General features: G+C 35.4%; 2 protein-coding genes across 3 annotated transcripts; one reads left to right on the top strand and one right to left on the bottom strand.

Annotated features, from left to right (window-relative positions):
• Positions 1–555: 555 nt before the first annotated feature.
• On the top strand, positions 556–3,011 carry clpp (caseinolytic mitochondrial matrix peptidase proteolytic subunit). The gene is made up of 7 exons (XM_065255681.2): positions 556–641; positions 995–1,096; positions 1,246–1,317; positions 1,413–1,509; positions 1,724–1,911; positions 1,994–2,099; positions 2,347–3,011. The coding sequence occupies exons 1-7, from the start codon at positions 630–632 to the stop codon at positions 2,571–2,573; spliced, it is 804 nt and encodes a 267-aa protein (XP_065111753.1). The 5' UTR covers positions 556–629; the 3' UTR covers positions 2,574–3,011.
• A 145-nt stretch (positions 3,012–3,156) lies between these two features.
• On the bottom strand, positions 3,157–7,864 carry aldh3b1 (aldehyde dehydrogenase 3 family, member B1). 2 transcript variants are annotated; one of them, XM_065276278.2, is made up of 10 exons: positions 7,627–7,864; positions 6,226–6,408; positions 6,030–6,140; positions 5,764–5,884; positions 5,601–5,686; positions 5,419–5,500; positions 4,938–5,330; positions 4,667–4,833; positions 4,483–4,582; positions 3,157–4,354 (listed from the first exon to the last, which is right to left on the bottom strand). In XM_065276278.2, the coding sequence occupies exons 2-10, from the start codon at positions 6,385–6,387 to the stop codon at positions 4,155–4,157; spliced, it is 1,422 nt and encodes a 473-aa protein (XP_065132350.1). In that variant the 5' UTR covers positions 6,388–6,408; positions 7,627–7,864; the 3' UTR covers positions 3,157–4,154. The 2 variants fall into 2 exon arrangements, with proteins under 2 accessions (XP_065132350.1, XP_065132341.1); XM_065276269.2 differs by having other exon boundaries at positions 7,604–7,863.
• Between the last annotated feature and the right edge of the window lie 14,051 nt (positions 7,865–21,915).

The following is a 21,915-nucleotide window of genomic DNA, read 5'->3' as shown; positions in this document are numbered from 1 at the left end:
CGTCACGTGAAAAAGGTTCGTTGACGACTATATTTCGTCATACTTTTCGTTGACGAAAGCAACACTACTTGTATACAATTAATAGTATATGAAATGTAACGAAATAATATAATGAAATAAAACATATGGCAGGACAATATTTATGAGAATAACTTTTGCTCAATAACACTCATACTGTTTTTTTTACTTTATTTCAGTAATCTTAATCTCAATAAACTTGCCTTGCCTTGCCTAAATGTAGCCTACATAACATTAAATGTAATTAAATTAGTGTTTATGTTAACTATAGCATTAGTTTAAAATTAAATTAAATTAAATTATTAAATAAATAATAAATTTAGAATATGGTTTTATCTAAAGCAACACATAAGGATCATTCAATTTCTACAAGAGCTACAATAAGCATAGTTTACGAAGCTACGTTGACAAGTAGGAGACTAAGATCAGAACAGAATAAAAGAAAATCAGTTTTTGTTATAATGCTAAAATGACACTACTTTTGAAACATTTTGCTTGTCCACAGCGCCATCTAGGGCTCATGTGCAATCTCGCATGGGATTTCGTCATATGACTGAAGTAACTTCACATCCGGGTGAATAGGGGTCGTGTGAGGGTTGCTTATCAGAAACATGTTATTGCAAGTGAGTATACAACTGCGCTCTGAAAATAAATATAAATGTGCAAAAATTGTGCTTATCTGTATTAATTATGTAAGTCGAAATAACTCCCGAGTAACGTTAGTTTGTGTAGTAAGTTAGTAATGACATTTCCCGATTAAAACACCTGTTCTGTGTAACTGTTAACTGCTCTTTTCCCAGTATTTTTTTCTGTTATATTACATGATCTTATTTTTTTGCTGAAGTTTATTTTTAAGAAATAAGCTGTTTTATGTGTAACAGTAATGGCAAGGTCTTTCTACTACCATATTCAACAACCTTGTACAAAATGGCAGAGAACTGTTTTTTTTTACCATTGGTCATTGTATTTTTTATAGAGAGTTTTACAATGCGGTGTTTCGACACTCAAAGGGATTCGCTCCATTCATCAGACTTCACTATTGAGAAGTCCACTCATACCTATCGTTGTGGAGCAGACGGTACGTTTATCTAAATATTTTGCTTGATTTCGACCTTGATACAAATCTCTTATATTTATCAGTGTTACGTTTATGTATTTAAGTGATTCATGTAAAAGTAATGAACTCAAATGAAACCTGACAGCTTTGCAACACATGGTCTGTTTCAGGGACGAGGAGAGCGCGCGTATGACATCTACTCAAGGCTACTCAGAGAGAGAATCATCTGTGTTATGGGTCCTGTAAGTGAAATGCTAAGACAGACACACAGAAGTATTGTTTTAAAAATAAGTTTCCTTAGTTTTCTCTTCATTCTGTTAAAATTATTTTTATCTAGATCGATGACACTGTGGCTTCTCTGGTCATTGCTCAACTACTTTTTCTCCAGTCAGAGAGCAATAACAAACCTATTCACATGTACATCAACAGCCCTGGTGAGAGTAACACAAGTTATTTGACAGATACAAGTTTGTATATATCATAAGTAAAAACCAGAAGTCTTTATTTAGCAAAAGCTGTACAATATTATTCATCCATATTCTTTAGAGAATGAGTTTCAAAACAAACTGTTGCTGTCCTTGTATGCATTTTCTTTGTTGTCCATAATTTTCTGTCTATATATACTATTTCCTTTCTTGCATACTGCAGGGGGTGTAGTTACAGCTGGACTTGCCATCTACGACACCATGCAGTATATTTTAAATCCCATCTCTACCTGGTGTGTGGGCCAGGCTGCCAGTATGGGCAGTCTCCTGTTGGCATCAGGAACTGCAGGCATGAGGCATTCACTGCCCAATGCCAGAATAATGGTGCACCAGCCTTCTGGAGGTGCAAGGGTGAGTATAAATTTAAAGAACCACTGGGAAGAGAATTGCAATTTTGGAAAAAATCTGAACACCAATTTATTTATAAATACAGGGGCAGGCAACAGATATTGCCATCCAGGCAGAGGAAATTCTCAAGCTGAAAAGACAGATCAACATCATCTATTCAAAGCACACAGGGCAGCTTTTGGAGACTATAGGTAATTGTGCTATTGCATGCAGGGCTTTCTTTATTGATCAAATTTGTGATTATGCCTAAAGTCTCAATCTAATTATGAGATAAGGAGTATCAAGTTTGATTTCACATTGATTTCATTAAACTTTAACATGACCATACTCGGTCAGTATTAAAGATATCAAGGTTATATTTTTAAATTTTACATTATATATCACACAAAATGACTAGCTGAGTTTTCAGTGTCACTTTTTTATGTTGTCCTCATGTAGAGGGTGTGATGGAGAGAGACAGGTACATGAGTCCGATGGAAGCTCAGGATTTCGGGATCATCGACAAGGTCCTGGTTCATCCTCCACAGGCCGGGCAAGATGAGCCAGAACTTGTTCAGAAAGAACCTGCCAGCCCTGCGAGCACCTCCACCTCCCCTCAACCACAAGCCTCAGAGCCAGGAAAGCCTGGCAGCAATCCCACCTCCTCCCACAAACCTGAACCCTGAAATAGACTCCATGCTGGAGCAAACAACCACCATGTTACTGGTTCAGCGTCTCTTTTGGGAGATGCCTTAGAGGATTGTCACCAGCTCACACATCTGAAACCTTTGTATTTGACATTTTATTAAGAAATGTCACTAGCAAAGGCCTGAGAAACAGTACTTGAATCTGGACCACCTTACAGATGAAAATGTGAGGAGCATGGATGCCCTCATATTTGTATACTGTACAAAAACATATATTTTTTAGCAAGACATAAGGTTACTTGTACACCAACAGGATAGGAATGCAAGATTATGCAGGGTTTGATGTCTGGGTATTTAGAATGTGTTTGTCACAAAATATGCTTTGATATGTGCTTGCCAGTATAATATGATCCATTCAAAATAATTTGAAGCAAGACGTTTTATAGCTATCGTACAAATAAATCAAATGAAAATTGATTTCTCTTTCTATGCCTTAATTAAAGGGGACATTTCACAAGACTTTTTTAAGATGTAAAATAAATCTTTGTGTCCCTAGAGTACATATGTGAAGTTTGATCTCAAAATACCATATAGTAAATTTATTATAACTATTAAAACTGCTACTTTGTAGGTTTAAGCAAAAATGTGCCGTTTTTGGGTGTATCCCTTTAAATGCAAATGACCTGATCTCCGCACTAAATGTCAGTGCTGTGGTTTGATAGTGCAGATTAAGAGGCGGTATTATCCCCTTCTGACATCACAAGGGGAGTCAGATTTCAATTACCATTTTTTCACATGCTTGCAGATAATGGTCTACCAGAACTAAGTTACTGGGTTGATCTTTTTCACATTTTCTAGGTTGATACAAGCACCGGGGACCCACTTAAACATGGAAAAAGTCAGATTTTCATGATATGGCCCCTTTAAATTAGGATATTTAGGTTGATAGAAAAATGCAATAGAAAAAAACATTACTGGTGTGCATCTTGAAACAAAACCAATGACACGGAAACATTTTTAGAATAAGTCTGAAAAATAAATTCTTTTCAGCTCAAGCATTCGTTTTAATTTGGGGCTGTCTTGTTTTATGCTAATTTAGTAGTTTACAATTTTTTTTTAAGTAGATTTTGCAGTTAAGTTTATGTAGCACACACATACAAAGCTTCTTTACATGTCCACCAACAAAAAACACTAAGCTCTTATGATCAGCATTGCAAAATATACAAAGTATATGTAAAATATCCATACCTAACACTTTCAAGTATCAAAAAAGCCCACTATTTATTCTAGTTTAGATAACTTGTAGGATCCATTTTCTGACCTTCTGAACAGAAGTTTCTTTGGACTAACCATGTATATATTTTAACAGATAATTATACATCATTATAACAATGAAATATGACATATACTTGTACATCTAGTCACTGACAGTACACATCTCAATGCTGACCTCTAGTGAAAATTTGAAATAAATGAACAGAGTAAATCTTTATTTATCTATATGTAACTGGAAATCCCAATATAAACTAAGCATTATTGACCAAATGTTGTACCGACCCTAAGTGACTGTCATGCTTTTTATACTGGTTCATTAGACAAATCTAGGAAATGGCTAGCCCCTCACATAATGGTGCACTCCGTCCATCCCTTTTTCTTGGTAGTGGTGGCCCAGCGCAACCAGCTAAGATTGTTATCTTTGTAGGGGGGATAGCGCAGCACGTTGATGCGCTCCAGTCCCCAGCCCCTCAGCATGCAGCCGCGCTTGTGACTGAACGTCTCAAAACCCCAGTGCCCGTGGTAGCTGCCCATCCCGCTGGCACCTGCATCAACAAGCACTTGTTAGAAACGTTTCCCGGATTTAATTCAATTGTAGCCCTATACTTGTCTATAGGATGTAGTTAGTTAAAACATTAAAGAAATGCTATTTTTTATGCATTTGCACACTTACCCACTCCTCCAAATGGTAAACTAGGAAGTGACATGTGAACTATTCCATCATTGGAACAGAAGCCTCCACTGCTGGTTCTCTCCAGAACAGTGTTCACAATCTTAAAAGGAAGAAATACGAATCCATAAAACTTTCACTTACACTACACTGTTACTCTGAATAGCTTTTGTTTTACCCTTTATACCTGAGAATCATCAGAGAACACATAAAGTGCAAGCGGCTTTTCTCTTTCATTGATGAAATTGATCCCTTCATCGAGAGACTTTATGGTCAGTATAGGAAGGATGGGGCCAAAAATCTCCTCTTGCATTAAAGCATCAGACTCCTGCACATCCACGACAACAGTGGGGGCTAAAGCCAAAAACAAAGAGAGGTTGACAAAATGTAATCGCTGCTTTTATCCATCAGTCTAAGGCACTGTGTAGTAATCACAGAATCACACCCGGTTTACTCACCAATGTACTTCTTATCTCTAACACTCTCTCCTCCAATCGCCACCTTTCCCTTAGACTTATTTAGCATCTCAACCAATCGGTTCCAGTGTCTGTCTGTCACAATACGGCCCAGATCTTCGCTTTTTTGGGGGTCAGATCCATAGAAGACCTCCAGAGCCTCTTTGATAAAAGGTAGCAATGCTTCCTTCGTCTCAGCAGTGCATAATACATAGTCTGGAGCCACACAGCTCTGCCCTAGGTTGAAAAACTTGGCCCACACCAGCCTTTTAGCAGCAGCTTTCATGTCTATCCGCCCATGTATCAAACAAGGGCACTTGCCACCAAGCTCCAGAGTTACTGGAGTGAGGTGCACTGCAGCTGCTTGGAGTATGCAACGGGCCACATTCTGAGAGCCTGAAGAAGCGAGGAGGAGTAATAATAATAAAAAAATGAAACGTGGCAACTTTTATTTTTGGTCACTGATAACAATAAAACCTCCTACCTGTGTAGAAGATATGATCATATCTATTCTCCAGCAATGACTTGGTCTCCTCTGGTCCTCCACAAACGACAGCATAACAGTCCTACAAGACAAAACACAAGCATATTCGCAAGATAAGAATTCCCATGCAGCCCATATACAGTAATAAAACATGAGATCATTAGAATTTTCCAAAGGATTACCTTGGAGAGATACTTAGGAATGAGTTCAGAAATAAGTTTTTCCGTTGATTTACTTATTTCGGACGGTTTCAGTACCGCACAGTTACCTGACAAAAAGACATTGGGTTAAACGTACAGTAGATTTGTCACAAGGGTTGAATGGCTATAGAAATGTTTATGGTACCTGCAGCAATGGCACCTATCAGAGGTAACAAAATAAGGTGTAGTGGATAGTTCCACGCTCCAATAATCAAAACAACACCAAATGGCTCCCTGCGTACAAAACAGTGATCTAGCTTTGTTGCCTGAAATACAAATACATCCTTTATAGCTCATCTGCAGTCATAATAGATTTGCAAGTAACGGGGCATTGCTTAATGGGTGCATATGTTAATGATGCGACAAAAAATATAGTGAATATATAAATATGATCTGTTGTGTGAATCTTACCAAGTTTGTGTCCACATAAGAAGGCTGCATCCAGGTGTGCAAGTTATTGATTGTGAGGCAAAGGTCATTTACAACAATTTCAATCTCCGACAAGAATGCCTCAAACTTCGGCTGTCAGAAAGATAATAATATTGCATTGTTTTAAACTTGTGTGTCAGATTTAAGAAGAGTAAGTTATTTGTGTGCATGTTAATACCTTGGCAAGATCTTGATGTAGTGCTTCTAAGATCTGTGCTTCATTGTCTTCAAGCATCAACAGCATGGCCTTTAGCTGAGTTAACCGGAAATGGACTGGGAGAGTCACTCCGGAGCGGAAAGCACCACGCAGCCTCTCCACCACTTCTTTATGGCTCTCCATTGTGAAAACACCTGTGTTTGCCTGTGGGGGTACATTGAGAACAAGTACATTTCATAATTTCTGTACAGATTCACTTTTAAGATGTTAAGAAATCATTGAGATACATATATTTATGCTTATATTACAGGATGTAGTTAGTCCTTTCATATAAAATAGGGATTGTTAGACCAGTGTTTACCAAACCGGTGGTTCGCAGGGGAATTGCCAATTTGTGATAAAAAAAATATTACAATAAAGAAAAAAGAAAATAACCAGATGAGGGCCCAAAACATTTATTTTTAAAGTACTAAAAAAACAATAACTATGTAAAATACTACTGATTAAAACGCATTAAAAATAAATATTTTTGAAATTAAACATTCAAATGTGCTATTAAATTATTAAAATATTTACTTAAAATCTCTTTGGGTACTTCAAGTAATGATTTAGGTCAAAGGGATTCGGCTGACAATAAAATTTGAGTATTCCTCAAGGGGGCGCGAGCAGCCCATAAATCATATTGTCAAAATGTCTATTGGACATTTAAATATCAGTATTTTTGTTGCCTTAATAAAAATTTGTAAAAAAAGTGTAATCGTTTAAACATGTTAATGTCCAGAATTGGCAGTTCAGTATTTTAAAGTAATCTTTGTTACGGTCCATTTGCAGTTGTGCTCTGGAAAATAATTTTTATTTAAATTTATCTTATACCTTGAAACTTTAAAAGGATTTACATTTTAAACACCCAGTAAATAGTTAACATTTCAAAATTATATTATTTACACGAAAAAAAATTTCGGGGTGATACAACTTCCGGGGTGCGAAGCCTCGCCCATCTCTGTGATTGACATTTATAATATACCGTAGTACAAATCAACACGTATTCACAGAATGTTTTCGAAGAGTTAAACGTGACTATCAAAAACGTCCAGCTTTTCCTTGAATAAAACAGTTTATTTTCACGAGCACAAGGAAGTGGGGAGCTTGGTATGACGCATAATAAATATCTCAACTACGCATATCAGTTAACAGAGTTACAGAGTTTTTGTTTACTTTTCGCTTATAAGCAAATCTCTTAACCGGGCACTATGAAACGGGAATCGAAGAACAGCTTCGCGAAACAAACACAACGTGCATGCTTTCAAAACATTTGTTTACCAAAGATCGGCTGTTTATCCAAGTGCTACTGATACGAGTAATAGAGATTTTACACAGCCAAAATAATCTTTTAACTTACCTTGAGAGAATAAAGCAACTTACAGCTCTGTGTATTTCACTGTAGCACGTGAAGAGAAAAAGTAGTTCCGGGTTTTTCTTTTTTATTCAGCAAATTCAAGTTTGTCTGGTTTGTCATTAGCTCAGACTGCTGCAGCTCGAAAAACCTGATATTGCATTAACTTAATAACAAAACACTTAAAGGCAGCGCGATAAATAAATAAAAATGCATGTAGGAACAGCATCAGAATACAAGATGAAGTGAGGAGCCTGCAGCTTCTCAGAACAAAAGTTCACCACAACCTTTGCAGGGATTTATAAAAAATAAAATAGAAGGGTTAACGTGAAAAAATCTAAAACCTAAAGAAAACTCGTTTCTTACGTCAGGCTATGCAGACAGCTGGCTATTATTAAAACATGAATTTATTGTGTAGACAGCTGGTATCAAATTAAAATATATTATGTGCAATAATAACAAAATACAACGATTTTTTATGACAGTGATGGATAGGTTAGTGGTGTAAAATAACTAACTGGAGTAGGCCTATGTTACATTTGTTACCTTGTATATTTAAATTAGATTTAGAAAGATTATTGTATTCTTACGCATGATATGACTGAGATATTTTCCAGTAATACTGTACATCTGTTAAGCACAGGTGCATGTTGCAGCTGTTAATGTTTTGGTTAACAAAACTAGTCAGTTTAATGCTTGAAAGGTTCAGTAGTTTCATATGGTCCTTTCACTGGCCTGTAATAGGCTTTTAGGCTTATATTTGTATTTCTTAGTTTCGGGTATTTCCCCCAGGGAGTTTCTGGTTGAAGTGTTCTCCATCGAGTAGGCATATTTTGGTGTTGTTTGTATGAGTGCTTTATTTCAATGATGTGCGGTTTGAACATTATCATAACAACTTATATTTGAAATGCTGCTTCATTGTTTCTATTAAATGACACAGGATGCACCTGATCTCTCACTCACAGGCCCAAATATTTTGGTTTCTTTCTTTCCATTTTGCCTTTAATAAATTGTTATTGAACTTTATAAATTGACCATAAAAAATGACTACAATGGAGTTCAACTTAGCAACAATTTACGGATCTTAAAGTGCACAGATATTTCTCATCAGGCATGCTAAAGATAATAATAATTAATAAATATAAAAACACGCCTTGTGAAATACAGTAGGTACAAATTAAAAATCTGTTAGTCTTTGCAACAGCTTTTTGTATCTGTATGCACCACCCTCCAAATGTCCTATGACCATTCCCTCCATAATAATTTAATGCATATGTCATCCTATTTTCTCCAAGATATCCAACTGATGTGGATGCATTATGTCTGGCAATAATGGTCATCACTGTGGCAAAATACTAGATGCAACAGCCTGTTGTATATAGATGGTTTCATCAGATGCACACGTGTTGTAAGGTTAACTTCTGGTCTGTGTTTGTTTATAGGTCTGGCTAATGGCTAAACTGACTTCTTGAACAAATACCTTGTTGAAAAAAATCTGTTTCTTATAGATGAGGGAAGTAATCTTCTCTAGAAGGACTGTTGTTATTCATTCTTTTGCAGAATTTTGCTAGAGGTTATGGAATGGGCTACAAAAACTGTCTATATATCAAGAATCAACTGTGTATTGTTAGTTAGTAATAGGAATAATACAAAATAGACACAAAATGTTTCCTCAGGTTTGTAAGTGTTTGTTGCAGTAGAATGTAACACAAAATTCTTCTACACAAGATCATTTTTATGTGTAGCAATGCTGAATGATGCCAGATTGACGCTTACAAGATAAGTTTTATTTTTACATTCATGCATCACAGAAAAGAAATTCACTATTCTTGTACAATAGAGCCGGTTGTTTCAACACAAGACTGTTTGGAGTGACTTACAATATGATGAATGTTTGTACGCCAGCTGTGGTTTATAACATTTGGGATTTTAAATGCCAGCGGTTGTTGAACCTTTACAGATATTTTGCAGGTAACTTGGCTAGTCTGTGAAAACCCAGCTGAAGTCATTTATTTATTTATAGTTTTCACTTAAAACATCTTACATAATGTAAAGAAAATATAACCTTGATATCTTGACTTGAGTATTTACCCATGCCAAAGTCAATCTAAAATCAATGTTTAGGGATTCATGGCCAACCCCCACCTGCAAAAAACGGTTCTATAACACTAAAATGGGTTCACTTGTAATCATATGGGAACCATTTTTAGTGCTATACCCATCATCACGTATGGTTCTTATTATTTGCCATTTAGGTGCTATATAGCACTAAAAAATGGATTTTGAGCTTTTTGTGCTATTTAGCACCATTTTTCCACATAATTAGATTATTAGATTTCAGTATGGACTAGGTTAACTGACTTATAGCCTTAAACCTGTGAAAGTATTTCTCCCAGAAAGTCCTTTTTGTTTTTATACCTGACTTATAAGCACTACTTGGCAGGAAACCTATAGCTCTGTGGTCTCTGAAACCTGCAATATGTTCTTTTACCTCTTTACCTAATAATTAGTTATCTTTTAAACCAGTTAAAACCACCCAAGACTATAAACATTCTCTTCAAATTCTGTAAGAAAATTCTGTAAAATTTTAAACATCATGATTAGGAACACGTGTCTAATGTTTAATGTAGAAATGGAGTTTGCAATTCTTTACCAGAAAACATCACTCTAGTCTCATTAAACTCTTCCTGTTTTGTTTTTAGGTGTGTCCTACATAGAGCATAATGACCAAGAAACCCACATTTCATTGGTTTATGTGGTTATGCAGATGGTTTTGTCTCTACATATTATAGTGGGAACAGGAAATAATCTAGTGTTTTTATGGTATTTTTAGGAAATGTTGAATTGCATTTTAACTGAAGCAAGCTGTTTCATGATTTAACATTGTGCAGTATATCTTTTATTTAGATTTATTCTGTTATGCGTATAGGAAAAATACACATAACAATTTAATCTTTTTTTTAGTTGTTATTTAAAGAAAAATGCAATGTCATTCACCCTATCTTACAATTCTAACTTTCATCTATGATGTTACTTTTCTGTTAATGTCACAGTAGGATATCGTTTTATCTTCATTATCACAATATGCTACACTATTGTGGTTTTGTTAATTGTGTTGTGTTTTTTTATATGTTTTATTATACTTAAATAACTTGGAGCTGCTGCTTTCAAATCTTCCTATGACTTACTGAGAAATGACAGCTTCTGTTTTAAATTTAATTTTGGTGCCTGCAGTTCTATGATACAGACTTAAAAGTAATAGTCGCCATAAGGCAGAATTGTTAAGAACTCACCAGAGATTCAAAAAACATGGTAGATAAAACTGTCAGACACACCCATATATACTAGAAAGAAAAGTACCAAAGCTGTCACTGGGAGAGTACCCTTCAAAAAAGTCATATTAGTACCTGTATCAAAATGTACTCTAGGTAAAAATGTGTAGCCTACTGCGTACTATCCCAGTGACATTTCTAAGGCTACCTTTCTTTCTGAGAGTGTAGTATCTCGTTGCAAACATTACTCTTTAGAAAAGGATATAGTTATTGAATATTTATATGCCAGCTGTGATGTACAACACTTAACATTTTAAATACTTGCAGCTGCATTGCAATGCATGGAAGATTTGCCTTGAAGGGCCTTCATATTTTGTTCAGATCAGTTACTTTAACTAATTTAACTAATAATTATTAGTTAAAAAGTAAATCTTGGTGCTTTTTTAGAACAGACTATATTAACTAATATCCAGTAAAAATACAAATGCAGAAGAATGATATGCTGAATCATTTTCACAACAAAATCAAAATTATCTGGTGCTGCAGGGGTTACTGTTGTGCTTTTCTGTGATGGATAAATCTAAATATTTCCACCTCTACAATCAGAATAACATATTTTTCGAGGATTTATTTAAAAACTACAATAAGAATGATGCAAGCGATTGTCCCAATGATGGCAAAAATATTGACAGTCAGAGCACAGCAGGCACAACACTTGGCACCAGCAACATCCCTCCTAATCTTTCTACCTATTGCCTGTGAATATAGAAATGCAAATTAAAATGTTTACAATTACTATTCAGCTGAAAGACATTATGAAGGAAAATGTAAGTGAATATATAGTGGAAGCAGATACATTTTCACTTGGAAATTTTGTATATTATAACTATAGCAACTGACTAGAAATACAACAAATATTTCACCTTTTGCCTATAAAAAAATAATGTCTTTATATTAAATAAACCAATGTCTTTATTGTATTAATTAAGGTTACTAATGTTTTACCTTTAAGGAGCATATCAATGCAGCTGTACCCAGAAACATGAAGTTGCAGAAGGTGACAGTTATAACAGACAAGCATATGTAGTCCTTCACCTTCACCTGGACTACCCGATGACCTCTTTTCTGTTGCACGGCTCGGCGTTTCCGATTTGTCTCTGGACTTTCAATTTCTGGCATTTCATATTCTGTCATTTCATATTCTGTCATTTCAATTTCTGGAATTTCATATTCTGTCATTTCAATTTCTGGAATTTCAATTTCTGGAATTTCAATTTCTGGAATTCCGATCTCAAAGCCTTCCATTGTCCGTAAAATTATATCTTAGATTTACTGACTGATAGACTGAACCCTGTGAAAATATACGTCCCAGAAAGTTCTTATTGTTTTTATACCTGATTTATAGGGCACATTGGCAGGAAACCCAAGTTCTGTGGTCTCTGAAACCTGTGATGTGTTCTTTTACCTATTTTTCTAATAATTAAATGTCTTTTAACACAGTTAAGAACCATTAGTGCCTAATGGCATTAAAACACATTTATTTTACAATATGGTAAATTAAGCAGTTTATCTTTAGACGTAATGCAGTGCTCTATGCAAATATTCCATTTCCTTCTTTTGTGTTAAAGGGTGAAGGAAATATAAACAGATCACTCTAGCTCAGGTCATCTCTAGTCATGTTTGGCTCATATCTCTTTGTGCTGCTACTAGTAGCTATACCATGTAAGTCTTTATAGCTTTGAAAATGATCATATTGGAAATGTTTTTATTGCTTTACTTTCCAAGTCACTTTTTTCCCCAGGTCTTCACTGTGTTGAACTGACACAGCCTGCATACATTGATCTGAGGTCTGATCAGACTTTGACTCTGTCCTGTAAAGTGTCTGGATATTCAGTAACTAGCACATACTGCACTCACTGGATACGACAGACTGCTGAAAAACCACTGGAATGGATTGGATGGATTTGTTATGATGGTAGCACAAAAATCAGTGATAAACTGAAAAGTAGATTTCAAGTTACAAGAGACACTTCCAGCAACACATTGACTCTACAAGGACAGAATATGAGGACTGAGGACACAGCTGTGTATTACTGTGCACGACAAAGCACACTGATGTAAACCACAAGCACTTCTGTTCAAAAACATCTCAGTCTGATATAATATCTTATATTTCTTATTGAAAGACATATACTTCTTGTCCCATTTATTGCATTTTTACATAATTGTCAAGATTCATTCTAGTGGAAAAAGTATAATTTATGTTTCACAACCCATCAAACCTAGTAAAGACAGTCTGTAAAATTGTAAACATCAGGATTTAAATTAGGAACATATGAATAATGTATGTTTAGAAATGTAACACTTAATGACATCAGAAAAGTCAGTATAAAAGTTTTACACCTTATAAATATCACAAAACACTTAATGCTTTTTTTAGCCATGTCCTAGATAGGGCCGAAATGGGCAGGAAACCCACACATGGTGGTTTTGTCTCTACATACAAGAGCAAACAAAAAAAGTTACTTAGAGTATATTTCAACTTAATTAAAAAGTATTTTAAATAATTAAGTAAATGTAATAGGTTAACAATTTTAAAACTATCATCTGTGGTACAGGACAACCCAGTGTGAACACTCCCAGCCTGAGTTCCTGACCGTTCGGCCTGATGGCACTCTTAATATCGACTGTAAAGTCTCTTATTCAGTTACTAGCTATGTTACAGCCTGGATCCATCAGCCTGCAGGAAAACCTCTGGAGTGAATTGGGGTGATCACTTATGGTGGAAGCTTATATTATAAGGATTCACTAAAAAACAAGTTCAGCATCAGCAGAGACACATCCAGTAATACAATAACATTAAAAGGAGATAATATGCAAGCTCAAGAAAAAGCTGTGTATTATTGTGCCAGACAACACAGTGACTGAAACCAACAGCCTCCCTATACAAAAACACCATAAAAATAATATTTTATTTGATTATTACACGTAAAACCGAATTGACAGGATTACACAAATGTATTGTGTTTTATTGTTAATTTACTAAAATTAACCTACAGCAGTGTACCATATTTACATTTACATATATATGCTATATATTTTTACAAGGGCAAACTGAAATACAATGTTACTATTACAAAACAGACACAGGATGCACCTGCTCTAACATATGAGATCACATCTGTTTCAGTTTTGACTTAGTAATGAAGCAGCATTCATGCATACTTTAATATTCATTTTCTATTATAATTACTAGCGGACTCAATAAACTGCATGGGAATATGTAAAATACATACACTAACAACAATTAAAAAGATCTTATGTTTTGTATCCCATTAACAGATTCAATATTAGTATCAGTAAATGAAGAAAACAATTTGCATTGTTGTTTGTTTGACCATTCTTGTGATAACTGCACCAGAATCCATTAAAAGAAGACTTGAAATATCTAGAGATGATTCAAAAAGCATGTTGTACATGAAACTGTAAGGTCTGACAAAAGAGGACACAGACGTGTACACAGTATTGTGCAAAACAAGCACAGCAACACAAATCACTTAAGGCTGAACAAAAAGACTGACGCATTTGATCCCATGCTACTAGAAGTCAACAGGGGGCAGCAGAGGATGATAAATAGATCAGCATTGACAGGGCGTCATTTCATGAGAATCCAGAGTGATTAGGCACTTTATACATTTTTATTCGCAAGTATTATGGCTCTTCAGGCTCTCAAGATGGATGACAGTGGTGCATGTTCTCACTTAGTTGCCATGGGTCTGGAAATTCTTCTTCTGTTGTTTCCAGCACCATCCAAAGATCGATCAAGTTAAATCAGAAATACTCAATTGCCCGAAGAGTGTAAGCCTGAGAGATGGGATAAGTTCCAGTGCACCATTAACTCTGTATAAATGGTATAGAAAATGTCTGAATGGAGATCGATGTAATGTGTATCTTCCAATAAGTGAAAGTGACATATTTGCCAATATATAGAACCCATACTTGGATTGTGACCTCTGCATTTAACCCATCCAGTGAATAGTGAACACACAAACTGCAAGTCGTGAACACACAAACACTCGGAGCAGTGGGAAGCTATTCCTGCAGCGCCCAGGGAGCATAGGGTTAAGGAGCTACAGTCACAACCCACCAGTCTGAGTCTTGAATCGAAAACTTTCGGGTTACAAGCCCGACACTAACCGCTAGGTTAACTGCAACAATAAACCCTGTTGTTTTACATATAACTACATATTAAGTAGTTTTTAAACTGGGTTTGATTCTAACACATGCTTAATCAAATAACCAACAGGGAAAAATGAATGGGATGAGAGATCTCTGATATGACCCTAGTTAAACAGCTTATGCTTTTGCTAAAAGTGTTGTGGAAAGAGTTGCTTATTTTTCCAATAACCATGATTAGTTTCCAAAATTTCATGCACATTAGAGTTTAATTTATTCATGTTTGTCATCCCATTTTCATATGGTTTGTCAGTTCCCCTTTTATTAAATCTTTAACTGGAACTTACATATAACTTTAAAGACATATTCTGCAAACTCATGCATGCAAACCAACTCATGCATGCTGTTGGTTTCTAAAAAAAGTTTGGTTCATATTTAACCTTGAATATTTGTTATTTTATTCCTGTCTCAGTGTATCACAACTGAATACACATTCTTGACGCGGTAGCCTACACTTTAGTTTGGTTTACAGTGATCACAGTTGTATTTTTTAATGTGCAAATTCAAAATTCAGCATGTGATTTCTGAGATTAATGTGCCCTGATATTTGTCACTCAGGATTTGAATGTATTTTAACACATGGAAATTACAATTAATCTATATTGACTATTGATGCAATGATGAAAAGGTCAATAAACATATTGTAGTATTTTTACTTTTCATCAGTATTGTTGTGCTTATTAGCACCATTGACCTCAAAATGCAAATAAAGTCTGCATCACCCATCCAGTTTAAATGTGCTCATCAGGTGGAGCTGCAGCAGCATCATCATCATCAGTACGTCTAAGATGAAGAGCACACTCTTACTATTCATTGTGTTCTGCTGGAGTCTCTTCAGTGAGTCTCTTAGCATTATGATCTTTTATCTTTTACACTATCTGTTAGTATATTTGTTTTTACTCTGCCCCTTTCATTTATTTTTATCTCTTAGGTGTAAAATGTCAAAGTTTGGAGTCTATTCCTAATACTCCAGTACTTCAAAAGATTGGAGAAACTTTGAGCATCTCCTGTAGAGCAGTAGGATATGATTTTGGTTCGTATGGCATGAGCTGGGTACGACAACCTACTGGAAAGCCTTTAAAATGGATTGGGCATATCGACACTGCCTCTGGACAGACATGGTATGAGAAAAGCATTGAGGGACGGATAGAAATAACAAAAGACAACAGCAAAGGCATTTCGTATCTGAAAATTTCTGGTCTGACGGCGGAGGATTCTGCTGTGTATTACTGTGCACGACGAACACAGTGGTACATCTGGTGTTACAGATAAACATAAACTTCAAACAGGCCAAATAACATTGTTGCATATGCACTATAGGCAGATTAAACTTCCTCATTTCAAGAGGTGGCAGCACAGAACAACAAATACAGTGAAGACATTACAACTAAACTTTTTATAGGATCTAAATGATTGCTTCAAAACCAGACTATTTAATTTGTGATAGAATATTAGTGGGTCATGATTCATAGCAATACAAACTTTGCTGCATGATAAGGTTGCATATTTACATTTAAGTGTAAATAAATGCATTTCCTTCTCATGGGTTAAATGACAAGAAACCTTTTACTTAATAATTACTGTTGCCATGAGATAATAATTGATATAACAACGTTCTCGTTTTAATTAGATTAGGCATTTAACAATTGTATTTCCATAAATTTTATTCATTGAAAAATAATAAAATAAAATAGCAGGTACTAAGTAATACACGACACCAAGTGTAATCGCTTTAAGAGTTCCTTTATAAGTACAAAATATTTGCACAATTGTATTATTATTTTAAAAAGTATGTCAAATGTTTCATTTAATTTGTTAAAAAGTAAAACATAATTTTGTTTGATGGGGACATTTTAAGTATGTAACATTCACACATCCTGAAGAAACAAGTACTATGACTGTCTTTCTCTTTGTTCCTGCAGGTACAATACTACTGAATGTGTCTTTTATCTGTTTCATACCCTAAAGAACTCTAAAGAAAGCTGAAGGGTTTAAAATGGGAAATGTTTGTGTGAAATATGGCTGAGAAATTATACACAATGACATTGGATGACTGGGAATGGTTCAGAGGTCATAGGCCGGATTTGTATTAGCTGTGTCATTCAGAGAATACACCTTCATATGTGTTTGTAATTTCCGTTGAGCATTAATTGCAAATGCAAGCAGAATGTCTTAGGGATTGATCTATTTAGAGGCTTCAGTGTATGATACAATAAAATCTTTGATATAACAAACTTTATTTTTTATTTACTAACACAATTGTACTAACCCTAGATATCCTCTAGACTTACTCAGAACAGAGGATGAATTACATTAATGTGATTTATGCAAAAATGCCCCCCTTCCTTTCGACACACCCATCCTTATGAGAACATCAGTCAATATAAAAAGTTTAATGTACAGAGCAGATCATCTCTAATCATGTTTAACTCAAATTTGTTTTTGTTGCTGTCAGCAGCGGTGTCTTGTAAGTTTTAAAAACTATAGTAGTTTTCTAAAATGTTTTCCTAAATGATTAATCATATGATATTTTCACCATAGGTGTCCACTGTGTTGAACTGACTCAACCTGCATCCATTAATCTGAGGTCTGATCAGACTTTGACTCTGTCCTGTAAGGTGTCTGGATATTCACTGACTGATAGCAGCTACTGCACTAACTGGATAAGACAAACTGCTGGAAAACCTTTGGAATGGGTTGGAAGTATATGTGGTAGCGGTAGCACATATCACAGTGATAAACTGAAAAGTAGATTTCAAGTAACAAGAGACACTTCCAGCAGCACAGTGACTCTACAAGGACAGAATATGAAGACTGAGGACACAGCTGTGTATTACTGTGCACGAGAGAGCACACTGATGTAAACCACAAGCACTTCTGTTCAAAAACATACAAAATGAGAGGCACAACCCAAAGTTACATGAACATAACATGAATGTGTGTTTGGACCTTTTTGGACACCTGAAATAATCCACAAACATTGTCATTTGATACAAAATGTTTTCTCAGTATTAACCTCACTTTCCTGAGACTTTTGCATTTCAGCAACTGCTCTCAAATGAGGTCATTTTTAAGTCAGTTCAGTAAATCAAGAATAAACTATTTTGCCCTCTTATATAGTTTAACATAAATTACAATAATCTCTTCATTCTACTTTTACATAGATTACAAATTCAGACTTAATATTTGCAAAATAAGTTTATAGATTTTGTTTGTGGATTTTAATCCTAATAATCAAATGGCTTTATTAAAAACACTGAGGTGATGTCTCTCTAAAATTCCAGCCTTCTTGTTGTAAAACACGTAGTGTTCATTTTTTTTGTATGTAAATATTTATGTAAACAGTGGGCATGAGTCAGTTTATGTATTTTCCTCTCATCACTATAGGCAGTGACAAACAGCTTCAGGTCATTTACACTTTAAAGTGCATCATGTTCACTGAAGCTTTACTGCTGCTGCTGGCAAGTGTAAACTGTAAGTAGTTTATAATTTAAATAAATGACATTCACATTTTCTGTATGTAAAAAGTGCTTTTTCTGTTTTCTCTTTACTATTATTCATCTTTATCCTATTATATGTCTGTTTATTCTATTACTGTTTTCTGTATTTTCAACAGGTATTAATGCAGATGAACTCTCTCAGCCTGAGTTTCTGACTGTTCGGCCTGATGGCTCTCTAACTATCGACTGTAAAGTCTCTTATTCAGTTACTAGCTATGGTACAGCCTGGATCCGTCAGCCTGCAGGAAAACCTCTGGAGTGGATTGGGTATATCTATGCTGGTGGAAGCATAGCCTACAAAGATTCACTGAAAAACAAGTTCAGCATCAGCAGAGACACCTCCAGTAATACAATAACATTGAAAGGAATCAATATGCAAGCTCAAGACACAGCTGTGTATTATTGTGCGAGACAACACAGTGACAGAAACTAACAGCCTCCCTGTACAAAAACATTATAACTGAAATACATCAGGTTTTCACAACTGACATTGGATTTTAACAACATTTACATAACAATACACAATAAATAGCCTGAATATTATTTGTTAGGGTAGAAAGATGAAATAAAATCAGTATTGTCACGTGTATTATGAAACTGGCCTTTACTTTGCTTTCTTTAAGAGTAGACAGGCACTCAGGTCAAGTCTCCAACTTCAGCTCTGTATTATGGACAGTCTGCCAAAGATGTTTTCCTTCATCTCTATTAAAAATATCAGTAACACATGAACTACTGCAACATCAGTAGGTGGCAGTAGTACATCAGTTTGTATTTCTTGAGTTCACATTATTGTGATCCTTAAAAATTGACACAAGCTCCACCATGGACCTTACCTAATTTAAGATTTGTAACTAATAACTACATGTAAAGTGGACTATGAAGTCTTTAATTTTATATCTTGTTTAGTGGCATAGTTGACTCATAATTTAAAGGTATAGCAGAAGATTTTCTTTTTCCGGGTGGATCATCCCAGTTGTCAATAATTCTGGTGATATGTTTACGTAAGGCCGTCGTACGTGCTCGTCCCTAGGTTCGCTTTCTGCGCATGCGCACTTTCAGGTGTATATGTGTGGTGGGCTATGGTTTCAGCCATTCATTGAAGCTCGCGTTCTCACAGTATTTTTTCAAAATGTCTGAGGGTTGCAAGAGTTAAAGTGTTTACGAATTGTATGACAAAAAGAGAAAGGCCTCTGAAAAAAAAAACAAGACCAGAGTGTTTTTCGGAGAATATCTCACACAGGTTGGCCTTCCCACTGAAGCCTCAGTCGCGAAGTTTACTCGACAGGTAAAGTTTGGCATGCTATTTGGAGAAAATCATTGCTAGTAAAAGTTGATGTAAGCTATCATAAACGATGCTAGCCCTGGCACAAGTCACGAACCGAGCAGACACGATATACATCTCAATGTATGTGTCATGCCAGCATGCAACTTGTAAACAAAGCGAAGAGAAGTAAGCTCGTGCATCTTCTCTCGTGCACACGTTTAATAGGCGTTCCCTCTCTGGAGCAGGTAGAGTGTTGCGCATGTGCATTTGTTTTTAAAAAGTGGAGGGGCGCTTCTTTTCAAAAATTCGGGAAAATCTTCCGCTATGCCTTTAAGAAGGCATGCAATCTTATTCACCTTGAATTGTAATCACTGTCATTTGACTTACTGCTGCTCATCTTTTTTATGCATGTTCAGAAGTCAACATTTTTTTTTAAAGTTTTACAAACTTAAGTTTTGCAAGTAAATTCAACCTTCTATTTTAAGTTTTGACTTGCGATAAGTTTACATAACATATACTTTCTTAAATAGTTTAACTTAATTTGTAAAGTTAAAGGAGCATAAAATATATGTTAATTTGATATAATTTTTTACAGTTTGGGAATGATTTAGAGACTGAAGGCCAGACATGCATGCACTCTGTTATTCAATGATTACTTCCCTATATGTGTTTGTAACTTCAGGTGAGCAATAATTGCAAATACATGCAAGATGTGTTGAGAAAGACATTCAAGATCCACTAATGAGTTATGCAAATAAAATCTCTAATACCATGCTTTATTATTTTTTATTTTAACCAACAATACTAAACCTAGTTATTGTACTGACTATTTCAGAAAAGAAAACACATTTCAATGAAGTGCTTTATGCAAAAATTTTGCCCTACCCACACATCCAGCCTTATGAGAACATATAAACAGTTTGATCTACAGTAGATCAGCTCATCTCTAATCATGTTTAACTCTTATCTGTATTTGTTGCTGTCAGCAGTGATGTCTTGTAAGTATTAATAACCATACAATTTTTCTACATTGTTTTCCTAAATAATTAATCAGATCATATTTCTTCCAGGTGTTCACTGTGTTGAACTGACTCAACCTGCATCCATTAATCTGAGGTCTGATCAGACTTTGACTCTGTCCTGTAAGGTGTCTGGATATTCACTGACTGATAGCAGCTACTGCACTCACTGGATACGACAGACTGCTGGAAAACCTCTGGAATGGGTTGGATGTACCTGTGGTAGCGGTAGCAAATATCACAGTGATAAACTGAAAAGTAGATTTCAAGTTACAAGAGACACTTCCAGCAGCACAGTGACTCTACAAGGACAGAATATGAGGACTGAGGACACAGCTGTCTATTACTGTGCACGAGAGAGCACACTGATGTAAACCACAAGCACTTCTGTTCAAAAACATAAGCCCAACACAATGTGTCACTTACATGGGAAAACTTAAAAGCATATTCAAGTCAGTATCCCATTTCATAGGATTTTAATTTGTGTAAGGACCTCTAAAGGAGTTTGTGCACTGTTGGACAAATAATTCACAAAAATGTCTGAATGCCACTGTCATATGATACAAAATATCAAAGTGCCATTTGCAAAAAAAAAAAAAAATAGGCTAGACCTGTTTTTCTCACTACTAACCTCACAAGAAACAAGATTTTGTAGTCAAGTATCACATACTTCAATATAAACTGCAATGATTCAAACATAAATTCTTCATTCTATTTTGGTAGATTCAGAATTCATACTTTAATCTGTGGATTTACTCCTTAATGGGAAACGGCTGATTTATGAAATGCATGACAGTATAATGTCTCTTTATATCCCAACCCTCTTGTTGTGAAATGTTGTATGGTTCATTTTTTTGTATGTAAATGTTCTTCTGTATATGTAAACAGTGGGCATGAGTCAGTTTATGTATTTTCCTCTCATCGCTTTAGGCAGTGACAAACAGCTTCAGGTCATTTACACTTTAAAGTGCATCATGTTCACTGAAGCTTTAGTACTGCTTCTGGCAAGTGTAAACTGTAAGTAGTT

Source organism: Paramisgurnus dabryanus, chromosome 3 (genome assembly GCF_030506205.2).
Source record: "Paramisgurnus dabryanus chromosome 3, PD_genome_1.1, whole genome shotgun sequence".
NCBI lineage: Eukaryota > Metazoa > Chordata > Actinopteri > Cypriniformes > Cobitidae > Paramisgurnus > Paramisgurnus dabryanus.
This window is presented reverse-complemented; position numbering and strand designations above follow the sequence as displayed.